The sequence below is a fragment of the Silene latifolia genome, chromosome 2, assembly GCF_048544455.1.
Source record: "Silene latifolia isolate original U9 population chromosome 2, ASM4854445v1, whole genome shotgun sequence".
Lineage (NCBI taxonomy): Eukaryota > Viridiplantae > Streptophyta > Magnoliopsida > Caryophyllales > Caryophyllaceae > Silene > Silene latifolia.
Window position 1 is genome coordinate 13727395 of NC_133527.1, and position 13748 is coordinate 13741142.

Genomic DNA, 13748 nt, shown 5'->3' on the forward strand with positions numbered 1-13748 from the left:
AAGAGGTTCTTACAAACTTAAGGAGAGTAGTGTCTCACCATATTACACCAAGAAAAAGGTCTAGCCTTCCATAACCATGGATGAAACCAAGAATTGTGGAAAGATTGACATAAAAATCCAACAAAAGATTACAACTTTAACCCAAAAACAAAGTATTCTTCTCATAAAAGTCTCTTGTGATTATTCAATAATTAGGTAGTTCTTTGGTGGTAAGGAGAGTCTCTCTAAGATCTCATAATGTGGGTATTTATATCCTTGGCTCTTGGCTTTAGGTTAAGGCAAAATTGGGTCTTCAAAATAGAGAATCACAAGGCTCAAAACAGCACAAAGCGCAGCCTGCGCGTTTTTGCGAGAGCCATATCTCCCTCGTTTCTTGGACAAATAAGGCATGTGACCTACCGTTGGAAAGCTAAGATCACAAGCTTTCTCCTCCACTTGACCTTGTGTCGATACGAGCTCTAGAACTCCCGATATACCCGTTTTAAGTTGACCCTTGTGAAATCGAGTTCTCAATTCTTCATTTTGGCTCTTGTTTGTGCATGTCAAGGCTTCAATTCTTCCTTTTGCTTGCTTCTCTTGATTTTGCACTTATTCCCTTGGCTTTCCTTTGCTCTCCTTCTTTGCCTTGGTAATTTATAAGCTAAGACTCTAAAATTACAACCAAAAGTGCAAACCGGCATATTACAACAAGTCCAACTAAAACCTGGTATCAAGCATGTTTATTTTGATAACATTAACCTATTGACTCGTCACAATTTGACACTATCAAATTACGTCAATCTTTCGAAAGGATGAGATAGATTGGTCTATCCTAGAGGATCAATTTAATTCCTTAGCTTATAAAAAAAAAAGGTGCTGATTTTCGCAGTACACATTTTACTCATTACAGTACGCTTTTGACCATAATAGTCTTCTCATTTCTCCAAACAAAATGTACTACATTGAAAGGGAAAAAAAAAGAATAAAGAAAAAATCACCACCACCAGGCCACCACCATCACCTCCACCGGACCCACTTATCCCCTACCATTACCAGCCGCCGCCCACACACATGCCACAGCCGTCGCTCAACTCCTTGGATCCCCACCGTGACATCCACGCCCAACCGCCGCTCAAATCCCCCTCACATCCTGACCCACCGCGACCGATTCAGACCTCTTACCCACCATGACCCGCATCCCCTACCTCAGTCTCCCACCACCAGCGTCGCTTCTTCACCCGCCCCCATTGCCGGCACCACCACCAACCACTACTACCAAACCCTAAATGGAAAACCCCAAAAATTGATTATAAAACAAAAAACTACTGAAATTATTAAAAAATAAAACCATAAATTTGTTCTCTAGTTTGCAACGGACAAATTAAACACCTTTTTACATTCAAATTTTCATCTACTATTGAAGAAATTGATTGAATTGAGAGATTGAATGGATAGGAATTGAAAAGGAGAGGTTTGGTGTTGTTTTTTGGTAGAAGGGTATGAAATGGAAATTTCGGTGTAAAATATAATGAAATAAGTAAAATTCGTACTGCAAAAATGAATATGCAAAGTAACAAAGTTAGAGGCTAACATATGAATTATCCTCTAACTAAAAGATGAGTATAGTCTTGTACTTACAATAGAACAAGACATGGCTTCGAAATGCATTCTGATTTCGGGCACTCCAGTAAGTACTAAGTAGCAATCAATTACTGGTATTTTGATTTCCAAATTAATATTTCAGAAATTCAACAAAATTTGTGCATTCAGGGTATTGGAAAAACGACCCTCATCATTAGAGTTGTGGAAAATCTCAGAATTAGTCACCCCAACTTGAAGATTCAAGGTTTCTACACCCGTAAGTATTAATACGGGTTCGACTTATTTACTCCCTCCGTCCCAATCATTTGTTTATCGTTTTTATTCTTTATGAGGTCATGGTAAATAAATGATTGAGACGGAGTTAGTATTTCCCTTTTTCTATATTAATGATTATGATGTTTGAATTCTAAGGTGAAATCAGGCAAGGAAATCAAAGGGTTGGATTTGAGGTGGTTACTATGGCTGGTCAAAGAGCTCCTCTTGCTTCTATTAACAATCCCAAGTATGAAGTATTTCCTCCGTCTCGTCAATTTTTTACGTTTTCCTTGTTTGGTGTCTTAGTCATTTATTTACGTTTTCGTTTTAGGTATATAAATATGTTACTTTTTCTCCAATGTACATGTTGTTTTTACAATTCTCATTCATTGAATAATTGATCGTAACTGAGGGAGTATTCAATTGATTCGGATTTTCATGTTTATATGGGTGAAAATTAGTGATATTGATCAAATTTCAGTTTATAATTACCATTGAAATGTGATAAGGATTTAGGGGTTGTACTGGATTGCTTGTTTGAAACTGTTTTGTATATATATAATTTGAGACGAATATGCTGGACTAAAGTACTCACCTATTTACCCATTTAGTCAGTCATGAACACATAAAATACCGAATCAAGAGTTATCGCTCGCTCTGTAATATGTCATTCTCATGATACTAGTATTGTGCCACCTTCTCATATGAGAATTTGTGGTTCTCATGGTTTTTTGTGCCCATGTTTGGATTATAGTATTCGGAGTGTCCAAACTAGGAAAATATCAACACAAAATTGGATGCGTTTGGTTGATTATCTGACATGTGTATTTCTGAGGTGTTGTGCAGATATTAGGCTCGGCTGATGGAAAATCTGTGTGCATCATAAATGGGTATTAGTAAAAATGTTGGTGAATTTTAGGTCAATATTCATATTTTAAGTTCGTGGCTAGATATGTTTTCTGCCGTTGGAGCCAGTGTTTTTTCATGTTTTCCTCGCCTAAACTATGATAATGTTTTCTCGATACACAAAATCTCATATGAAACACTAACCCATTTGAGTATTAGAAAGGGGTAGAATGTGGATCATCTTCAAGTTAGTTGATCAGTGGGTATGCGAATGCGTATATTATATGAGTTGGTTTGACATTATATTAACACAATACCGTCTTTTAAGCATCTAATCGTTTTCCACATTGTTGTCAGAATCGCGATTCGATCCAACGATTCTACGATTTTACGATCCAAAAATGCTTGACCGATCCTGGATCCTACGATTCTATCATAGTTGTAGAATCTTACGATCCTATTAATTTGAAAATTTCTAGAGATGAGATTATAATACGATCCTACGATTTTACGATCCTACGATCCGATTCCATAATAAAAAAAATTAATATATATTTTTATATAATGATACCGTAAAACCCAAATTTCGTGTAAGTTGTTCATACAATGATACTAAAATTATTAATTACCAATATTTTATGAATAAATATTAATAAATAACTGTTTTGATTTTCAATTATATGTTTTTACCAAATAAAAAATTATATTTAGTGAGTTTGTAGAATCTTGCGATTCTACGATCCGATTCTACCGATTCGATCCTACCCTCCCCATCGATCCAAAGTAGAATCCCGATCCTGACAACATTGGTTTTCCATATAAAACTGTGACAGTCTTCAAGCTGCCAGATGGCCTACAGTTGGGAGGTATCATGTGGACGTAGCCTCTTTCGAACGTGTAGTGTTGCCTGAACTTCAGGTGAGCTTGTGTGATCCTTTTACGAGCTTAGTTTGAAGCTATTTGAATCCATAGTGAGTTATTTTGCCGTGCTCTTAGCCTGACCTTATAGCTATTAGATCTTTCATATAGTTTTGTTTTCTTATTCTTTGTTTTAGATAAAATAAAACTTGCTACATGATAAAGTAATTTTGGAGATTTACAATTGTTTTCTCAGGTGTTAACTGACCCTAACAGCCATTCTGTATATCCAATATTTGAACATGGAGAACTACCTGTGTTTGATAACTCGTTTTCTTGACTTGTTTTTACCGCCTGTTTAGAGTTCAAAGAACCATGTTGTGATTTAATCAGATTCATGAAGACACAGACTTATTTGTCATTGATGAAGTTGGGAAAATGGAGCTGTATAGTTCATCGTTCCTCCCAGCAGTTTTGAGGGTATTGAACTCTAACATTCCACCGTTAGCCACTATACCAGTCGTTAAACATGGCAGAGATATACCCGGAGGTATGATACTTGGTACCTAGTGGTTCTTGATCAATCTTTCGGATTGTATAAATTGTTACATGATTGTCCTATTCTGTAATGAAGAACCATGTTGAAATGCTCCCAAGTTTGAGACGTTGAGACTTGAGACGGTGGAGAGTGTTGTGGGAAAACATGATAGTTATTGTATTCTTGACTCCACTATCATTAATCTTTCTGGTTGTCTGGAAGTGGTATTGGTTTGCTCATATAGTTGGTTAGCAGAACATCTGTCGTTGGTCTGACGTGTTTCTTAAGAGCCTATCTCATCTACTCTTGTCTAAATCTTGTGTTGAACATTACTATTATGAAAAGGGAAGGCTGTTAAAGATGGACTTTGGATAGATGTGTCCATATCCCCGTGTTAAAGCCTTAAAGGCTGTTTCCGGATTACCTTGTTACAGGGTAGGATAGGCCGGTGTCTGACTGTCCGGCTCAAGTCGTCCTTGCTAATAGGGACGAATAGCAGGTCTTATAGGAAGTAATTTATTGTATCTTGGAACTGTCTGAGATGGCTGTGTTATTGACTTGTGCAGTTGAAAGGATAAGAAATCATCCAGGTGCAACTTTGTACATGCTAAACCCTAGTAACAGAGACGAATATCGAGAACGTGTGTACTCTCACGTGATTGATCTTCTGAGCAAGCAGTGAAGTTGGCGACATGTTTCAGCTGTCAACTATAGTGCTGCACCTTGATGTCAGATTAGTCTTTCTCACTTAAAATCTCTGTTATTTCAGGTTTTGAATTAGATGAGTTCATTTTCTGTTTGTATATGTACCTGTTTGCTAGGACTACTTGAGGGGTCTTATATGTTTGCCTTGAATATACACCGGCATGGTAATAAATATAGTCTGTTATATGGCCGTGTTTATAGCGAAGTAACCAAGAACATTCTCTGATTGACCAATTCCGATATTAATTCGCAAATTAGATTTAGTACCATGTACTAAGCGGAGGTGTAAGAACTCTTAGCGGGTAGCGCTTTTGATTACCCACCTCCTCTCCATGACCCATGGCAGATAGTATTTTTTATTTTTGTACCCGCCATACCATCCACTTAACCAGGCTCATACCCGTGTCAATTGGGACCGGTGCAGGGAAGTATCCACCTTTGTGTGTCCCCATTGAGTCATTGACATTCTTTAGATTATGTCATTTTCCCTTGCAAAATAGGGTTTAAAGGAAATAAATGAAAAAAAATCATCCATGTATCTCTCATACAAGTTAATTTGAAGTATTTCAAACATAAGAAAAAATTGAATAAAATGACAATGTTTTTCACCCCTTTCCTTCCCACCTCTATGTAACTGATGAGGCTGTCGCAACCTATCAAAAAGTAACCAATTGTACTCCAACTAATATAACTTGGGAAGTCGGGAGTATTTGCTAAACTAGAATGTTAAGTAACACGGGGGTTTGTTTTGGTTTCTTAATCATCTATCTACTAAAAGAATAGGAGAAGCTCCAAATTTTCCCTCCTAAATATATTTCCTAAAATTGAGCTTAGTATTTTTAGCATATTCTATAGGCATAATGAGTTATAAACTAGGTAGCACCGACACGGATACTGACACGACACGGACACGCGATACGGCATCTCATGAAATTTAGGACACGGGACACGTCATTTAAATTTAATAAAATATATATTTTATATTTATTTATGTGCGATTTTATTTTTGAAAAAGTATTTGAATATTAAATTTAAATAAGTGAAGGTAACTTAACGTTAATTATAACTCATTCTCATTTCCAAAACCAAAAACCAACTTATAATCAATCTATTTCGACATCTCATTACTAGTCTAAAGAACATCATTTACCGCTAATTCAACTTATTTCCCCACCAAATTCAACCATATAACAATTCACGCCATTTACCTTAAATTCAACTTGATTCTGTTTGAAGGTGTGTCCAAATACCATGGACACGGCTCAAAATACCATGGACACGTGTCGGACACGTGCTCAAATAAAAGATGAAAGTTAGACACGGCTTTACAAGTGTCCGACACGTTTTGACGTGTGTCCGACGAGTGTCGTGTCCGACACGGGAAAGCCAATAGGAGGAGTGTCCGTGCAACCTAGGTTATAAATGGGCATAATCTTTTAGATTTAAATATTTATCATTCAATATTACACATTATGAAAAAAAATCACGATAAAAATTCTTTGACTTTTTATGATAAGAAGTTGCGGCTAAAAAATATATATTATTGGTAAAACATTATAAAATAACATCATTAATTTTTAGGCGGCTCATAACAGTCGTCGCGGTAGTAGTAGTATATCCATCCTCTAGAAACCTGAAATAAGATGGATGGGGCCAACTCGGAGGTGGCAACCTCCCCTCTTGTGCATATGAGTTATAAACAAGAAAACCACATAAAACTTGGTCCCTCTCCATCCTTAGTCCATGAGCGTAGGGAGCACAAATGGCGGAAGAGGAATAAAATGAGCCGGGTAAGTAGGCAGTGGCCCGGCGCTAGCTAGAGGTGGTGGAGGCAAAGTAGTGGTCGGTGTCACAATAAGAGGAGTGGGAGTAGGCAGGCTCCAGAAGTCATAGTGGACCTCGATGACCGTCCAACTCATAGTCTGCGACCCAAGGGGAGGGGTCGGAGACCTAGATTTAGTCGGATAAAGCGTAGAGTGAAACTTAGGCATGGGTAAGGTAGTGCAGGGTAAGGGAATTATCCTCTTACCCTCTAACTTCCATTTAATGGATGGCTTGGTCCGGATCTAGTTAAAAGAGGCTAAAGCTGAATTATTAAGCGGACGGTCGACATCTAAAGAGGAGGGTTCGTCCTCATGACCGATCGGCTTCAGATGAGGCAAGGGAAAACCAAGGGTAAGGCAAGATGCCAAATGACTCATAATACCGCCACAATGAATCGGTTTATGACTAACTACGGTGAGAAAATGTTCGGCCACATCTTGTGCCACATTCAAGACAAATGGCTCACCGTAATCAACATTAAAAAAAGCCAGCGAGCATTTGTTGCTCAATCACTTTCAGTTTGTTTGGCTCAGGACGACCAAAAAATTGTACCAAAAATTAAACGAAACCAGTAGCGGGGAACGGGGTGATCAACATCATTACTATAATGTCGATCGCGGGGGCTCCCATAGATGGCCCGCCTAAGGACCTTAATAGGCTCGTCTCTCGGGGTCGGGGGTGTTGTTGAACCATCTGAAGCAACCTCGAGATGACCACCAAATTGTGCCAAAGTCAAACGATATTCGTTATTTAGAAGCCGAAAATGAATCCGATTTGAGGTATGTTCTGTGCATTATTTTGAGGTACATAGCGAAAACTACTAAAAAACTCGTACATGAGTGACTCGTACGTATAATGAAGCACAATAGCTAAGCCCATAGTACCCGTCCCATTCAGCAATTCAATAATTAGTTTACGCAAACCCAATTTATCTAATGATTTATCATCCAAAAAGCAAGTAGGAATAACATGAGTCTCACGTGTTTTCAAACCTTTTTCGCTGCTCCTCGGAAGCAAAGACGACATTCGGGTAGCCTGGAAGTCCGCCTATTACCGCTCCCGGAACGAGAGCGGTTCCCGAGTATCCACATTAGTGCTTCCACTTTCGATGCTTCTACTACTTGCACGACCTCCCTGAACAGGCTGACCGATGCGGGACCCACCCGCTGCCTCGGTTTGCGTGCCCTTTTTTCCTTGGCGTGGAAATTTGTCTCTTGTTCGCGCTTTCCATAACCTACAAACAAGAGTGTAGTTCCAATCAAGCGTAGAATAGGCGTGGGAAGCAAAGGCGGATTACGACAGCAATAACGAGTGTAATTGGGATTTTCGAAAAATAATTCGAATAACTCAGTTTATTCAAGAATGTGTAATATGTAAATCCTAAATTACAAATAAACCTTAACCTTTCTTGGCAAGACTCAAACCAAATAGTAATCAGAAAGAGAATCCTCAAATTTTCGAAAACCTAACTCTAATTCGATCTTCGGTCGAATTAAAAGAGGGGAAGGGATGATGGAACTTGTTAATATTTGAGGAATTGATTTTGTGAAAGTATTATAGCGATTTGGAAGCAAGATTTCGAGTTAGATTTAGGGGTCGTTTGGTTCACTACTTAGGAATGGAATGGATTGGAATGAGAAACCATAGGAGTATGGGGTTCCAATTCCATACCTTCCAAAACATGTTTGGTTCATTAGAAAAATAAACATGAAAGAATGGAGTTTAAATCCATGGGAAGGAGGTGGGTATGGCATTCCAAAGGGTTGGGGTGGAATGAGAATCCATCAGGATTCTAACTCCATTCCAAAATACCCCAACCAAATACTAGAATGACTAGAATCCATTCCATTCCATTCCAAATCCCCCAACCAAACGCCCCCTTAATGTATAGGTAGGATTAGGATGGTTGTTTTTCAGTTTTTTTTCTTCTGTGTGTCGAGTGAAATAAAGAGAGATGGGTGATTTAGAATAAGGGGGTGTTTGGTTAGAGAAAGAGAAAGGGAAAGGGAATTAGAAAGGGTAAGAGGGGAAAAAGTAAGGGATTACCTAAAACTTAATTAGTTGTTTGGTTACATCAAGAAAATGAAATGTGGTGGGTTGTGGTTTGTTTTGGTGTACGAGTGGTGGTTTAGGTGTGGTGGTGGTGGTGGTGGTGGTGGCATCATGGTGGTTATGGAGCCGGTGTTGTGGTGGTGGTTTATGTGGGGTGGCTGTGGTGGTGGTTTTAGTGGGGTGGTGGTAGTGGGATGGATTGAGAGGTAAGGAAGGGAATTTCATTCTCTTTGTTTGTGTCAAACAAACACCAACATAGGAAATCAATAACTTTGTTTACCTTTCGGCCTTTCCCTTTCTTATAAACCTCCAACCAAACGTCCCCTAAAGGTTTTAGTCAAACTAGTGGTCTTTTATTAAGTGTCGATTGACAAGAGTAGCAGAAGTCGATCGACATATATGTTAATACACATATAAGATCCACATAGTGTCGAACAAAACTTGTCAATACTAAATTTCTCATGTCGATCGACACTTGCATACCCTTTCGACTACTTACCTCATTGTCGATCGACTTACCAGCAGTTGTTGATTGACAAACCCTTAATACCTCTTTCATATCATTCACTGTGTCGATTAACCTTTGTCAGTCGACTTTTCACCTCATGTCAATTGTCGAAGGGCACGCAAACCAAGGCAGTGGCTGGTCCCGCTTCGGTCGCTTGTACAAGGAAGTTGTGCGAGTAGTAGTAGCAGCGGCAGTGGAAGCACTAATGTGGATACATCGAGAACCGCTCCCGTTCCACGAGCGGTGGTAGATGGACTTCTAGGCTACCCGAATCTCGACTTTGCATCCAAGGAGCAGGAAAAAAGTTTTGAAAATATATGTGAGACTCATGTTATTCCTACTCGCGTTTTGGATGATAAATCATTAGATAAATTGGGTTTGCGTGAACCATTAGTTGAATTGTTGAATGGGACGGGTACTATGGGCTTAGCTACTATGCTTCATTATACGTACGAGTCACTCACGTACGAGTTTTTTTAGTAGTTTTCGTTATGTACCTCAAAATAATGCACAAAACATACCTCAAAGTCGGATTCATTTTTGGCTTTTAAAAAAGGAATATCGTTTGACTTTGGCACAATTTAGTGGTCATTTCGAGGTTGCTTCAGATGGTTCAACAACACCCCCGACCCGAGAGACGAGCCTATTGAGGTCCTTTAGCGGGTCATATATGGGAGGCCCCGCGATCGACATTATTCTAATGATGTTGATCACCCCGTTCCCCACTACTGGTTTCGTTTAGTTTATGGTACAATTTTTGGTCGTCCTAAGCCAAACAAACTGAAAGTGATTGAGCAACAAATGCCCGCTTGCTTTTTTTAATGTTGATTACGGTGAGCCATTTGTCTTGAATGTGGCACAAGATGTGGCCGAACATTTTCTCACCGTAGTTAGTCATAAGTCGATTCATTGTGGCGGTATTGTGAGTCATTTAGCATCTTGCCGTATCCCTTGTTTTCAGCCATCTAAAGCTAATCTCGGTCATGAGGACATACCCTCCTCTTTAAATGCCGACAGTCTGCTTAATAATTCAGCTTTAGCCTCTTTTCACTGGATCCAGACCAAACATTCCATTAAATGGAAGTTAGAGGGTAAGAAGACAATTCCCTTACCCTGGACTATCTTACCTTACATGTCATAGTTCCCATGCCTAAGTTTGACCATACGCTTGATCCGACGAAATCTAGGCCGTCGACTCCGTCTTATAGACTATCAGCTCCACGGTCATCAAGGTCCACTATGGAGGTAGGCCAAGGAGCCCTCTTATTCTCACTCCTCTTGTTGTGACACCGACCATTACTTTGCCTCCACCTAGCGCCGGGCCACTGCCTACTTACCCGACTCATTTTATTCCTCCGCCATTTGTTGCCCCTACGATCATGGACCAAGAGGCACGTGATATGACAGACTAGTCGTGTACCTGCCAAAAATAACCAACTGGCACTAACTATATAGCTAGGGAAAGTCGGGTCGATCTCCACAGGGAGGCAAGATATCTGTAAAAGGTCCGTATATTCGGTCACAAAATGGGGGGTTGTAATTGGTTTTCTATACTAAAAGGCTTAAAGGAAAGAGAAATAAATAAGAGCAGTAAAAAGACAGAAAACAAGAATAAGATGATCAATAAAGAGGGAACATGTCGGGATTTCGGTTCACTACGGTAGCCTAATGACTCAACTGCAAACAGCCTAGATAACTCATTGTGAGACGGATGTTGAAAGGTCCTTCCGGTCCACTTTCTATCCTAGATTTCCACTAACTTAACTTTCGTCCTCGTCAGGGTAGTCTACTGTTCATAGCACGTCTATTTAGTCCAATCTTCCGATCCAGGAGTAAATTTAACCAGATTAAAGGATAACTTAGAAGCGTGCACTCAACTAAGTCGATGATACAATTAAATTGCCATGGGGACAGAGTCTCACAAATAAGTCATCTAGCCTATTCGCTACATCGTCACATTTCTACCATAGATCCCCTAGTCCCAACATGAATGAAATTAGCTACTCATGCTATTGATGTTGTCAATATCGAATATAATGAAATAACTAATTATAAAATCGCATAAATGAAACTAGGGCAGAAATTAAGAGAATTAAACAAGAGAATTGAAGCAAACAAAAGAAAGATTAAGATTAAAAGAGGAGAAAGGAATTACAATAGCAAGAATTCCGGCGTAAAGAACACAAGATCCGAGCGAGAATAATCCCAAAGTAAAGTTACAGTGAAAGGTTTTAAGAGAAAGATTAAGAGAAAGGAAAGCAGCGTACTTAGAGTACTAAGCAGTCAAAAGATAGATAAGATGTGCTAATGACCAAATTAGTTCATGCTTAAATAGAAAATAACTAAGTCCATTAGCGAAAATAAGCAATCACGGACTAATTAAGGCCCGTGAAAACTCAATCCTCTCGATCGAGCAGTTTGAGACAGCTCGATCGAGGACTTCAGCAAGAAAACCACTCGATCGAGCAGAAATGTTACTCGATCGAGTAAACTTAATTCGGCATTTCGATCGAGCACGATAAAGTACTCGATCGACCTCCTCAAACGTGAAACCACTCGATCGACCAAGAAAAGCCTTCGATCGAGTGTTCTTCCTCCAAAACAGCTCCAAACTCGTTGCCGACTGCTTCGTAGACCTTTCCTTCACGCATCCCAATGCGGTGCTCTCGCTCTGAAATTTACGTCTCCTCAAAATGCATGCAAAACAGGACGAAAAGGGTACGATTCCACTACTTTCAGGTTCATTCCTACAAAACAGACAAGACGAACCAAAGTAGCCATTTCGGGGCATAATGCAATATAAAACAATACAAAAGTACATGGAAATAAGTGCAAAAATAGGCTAAAAAGACTATATAAAATGCACGTATCAAATCTCCCCAAACCGAACCTTTACTCGTCCTCGAGTAAACTAAACACAAACTAATGGAACGGAAATGATAACTCAGAGCTAGCTATAACTTGTCTACTTGAACCAATTTAATGCAACAAAAATCAACGGTTAAAGCTACAGCAGTCAATACGCAAACGAGTTATAAAATGTTCAGAAATAAAGCTGACCTATCGACCTTGCAAGACCAACAAAATCGGACTTTCACATGGTCATTCTTCTCTCATGAAGCAAAGGGTGAATTATATGTAAAAGAGAGAAAGAGAAACAGTCGCTCACCTAAACTGCGACCTACATAGCATGCATGCAATAAAAATGAAAGACGATTCAAGTACTAATGCACACATTCCAACCAACAATGTCCGTCACATCTGAGGGCTTACAAATAGTATAGGAATAGTGAGGTTCAGGTGAGAAAAGACAAAACAAGTTATGGAGATGTGAAGGTAAAAGCATCAAGCTAGTTCCTAAACATGACCATATAAGACCGTCCGAATCTCAACTGACTGAAAAATAAGTACAAGTGCCCTTTATTTGGCACACAACTCACCAACCCAAAAACACTATCTCCTCAAAAGATGTATGAATAAGAACGGAGGAGTGAGACGGTCACAAAATTCTTTTTTTTAATACCGTCTTAATGAATCAACCAATACAAATCAAATATTTTTTTTTTTCAACTTTTTTCTTTCTTTTTCTTCCCTGACTTACGTGAATCACCTTCTTTTTCATTCATTTTCCTTTTTTTTTTTTCCTTTTCTCGTTTTTCTCATTTTTTTTCAATTTTTTTTTTTCATCTTTCTCTTCAAACTCCCTTCCTTCATTTCTACCGACTCCTATCAAAATAACACGGGCCAAACCGCAAACGGAAAAACATACCGCAAAAGACATACTAAACTAGCTTGACTAGGCAGGCTCAGTTTTGGATGTAGCTAATGGGTCAAAAAGGCTAAATTTGGCTTAAGTGGAGCTAAATGGGTGAAAAATGTAAGAAAAGGGATATTTACAAGCACCTCCCTGCATGTGACACCGACCACAAACCCGAATGTATGCATTTGACAAGAAATCGAATGTCATAAAAGTGCAAAAATGATGAACATGCTATGCAAGGAGTACTACTCTCAATTCACATGTAAACCGGTCATGAATGTCACCAGTTATAAGGCTCTAAAACTCAGAAATTGTAAGTAGGTTGCCAATTTATCAGGTCAAGTCTAAACAGTCAGCTATATTTGAACAAAAACTCGTAGATTATGCGTAAGACTCAGCTAAAAACCGTCAATGAAAGTGCAAGGCTCGAGTAAAATGACAAGTTAAAGTGCAATATCATCACGGAAATCAACCGTTCCGACTCAACCTATATGCAAAAATAAACATGAATATTTTATTGATTTTTGAAATTTTCTAATTTTTTTGGATTTTATGATTTTTATGAAATAAATGATAAATGAAACAATGCAAGCTGAAAAATAGAAACGTGAATGCAAAACAAATGCAAATGCAGACTCAAAGGATGCATTACCATCCCCAAACCAAAACGGACAACGCCTTCGTTGTCCTCCAGCATACACCAGCAGATATATACAGGGGAACGGGAATATACAACCAATAAAATAAAAAGGAGACAAAAGAAAATAAAAGAGCGAGAATATACATACAAAATACGAACTTCCCCAAACCAGCCTGAAAAC

General features: G+C 38.9%; 1 protein-coding gene across 1 annotated transcript; it reads left to right on the plus strand.

The window, feature by feature from the left end:
• The first annotated feature begins 1539 nt into the window (after positions 1 to 1539).
• Positions 1540 to 4973, plus strand: LOC141642308 (uncharacterized). The gene is made up of 6 exons (XM_074451083.1): positions 1540 to 1666; positions 1750 to 1837; positions 1993 to 2083; positions 3516 to 3600; positions 3934 to 4090; positions 4645 to 4973. Exons 1-6 carry the CDS (start codon positions 1631 to 1633, stop codon positions 4758 to 4760), a joined length of 573 nt encoding a protein of 190 aa, XP_074307184.1. The 5' UTR covers positions 1540 to 1630; the 3' UTR covers positions 4761 to 4973.
• The last annotated feature ends 8775 nt before the right edge of the window (positions 4974 to 13748 follow it).

Excerpts from the sequence above, each read along its gene's own strand:
- LOC141642308 (XM_074451083.1), top strand. The coding sequence starts at position 1,631 with ATGGCTTCGAAATGCATTCTGATTTCGGGCACTCCA. Across the intron at positions 3,601-3,933 it reads TAGTGTTGCCTGAACTTCAG|ATTCATGAAGACACAGACTT; the intron begins GTGAGCTTGTGT and ends TGATTTAATCAG. Across the intron at positions 4,091-4,644 it reads TGGCAGAGATATACCCGGAG|TTGAAAGGATAAGAAATCAT; the intron begins GTATGATACTTG and ends TGACTTGTGCAG.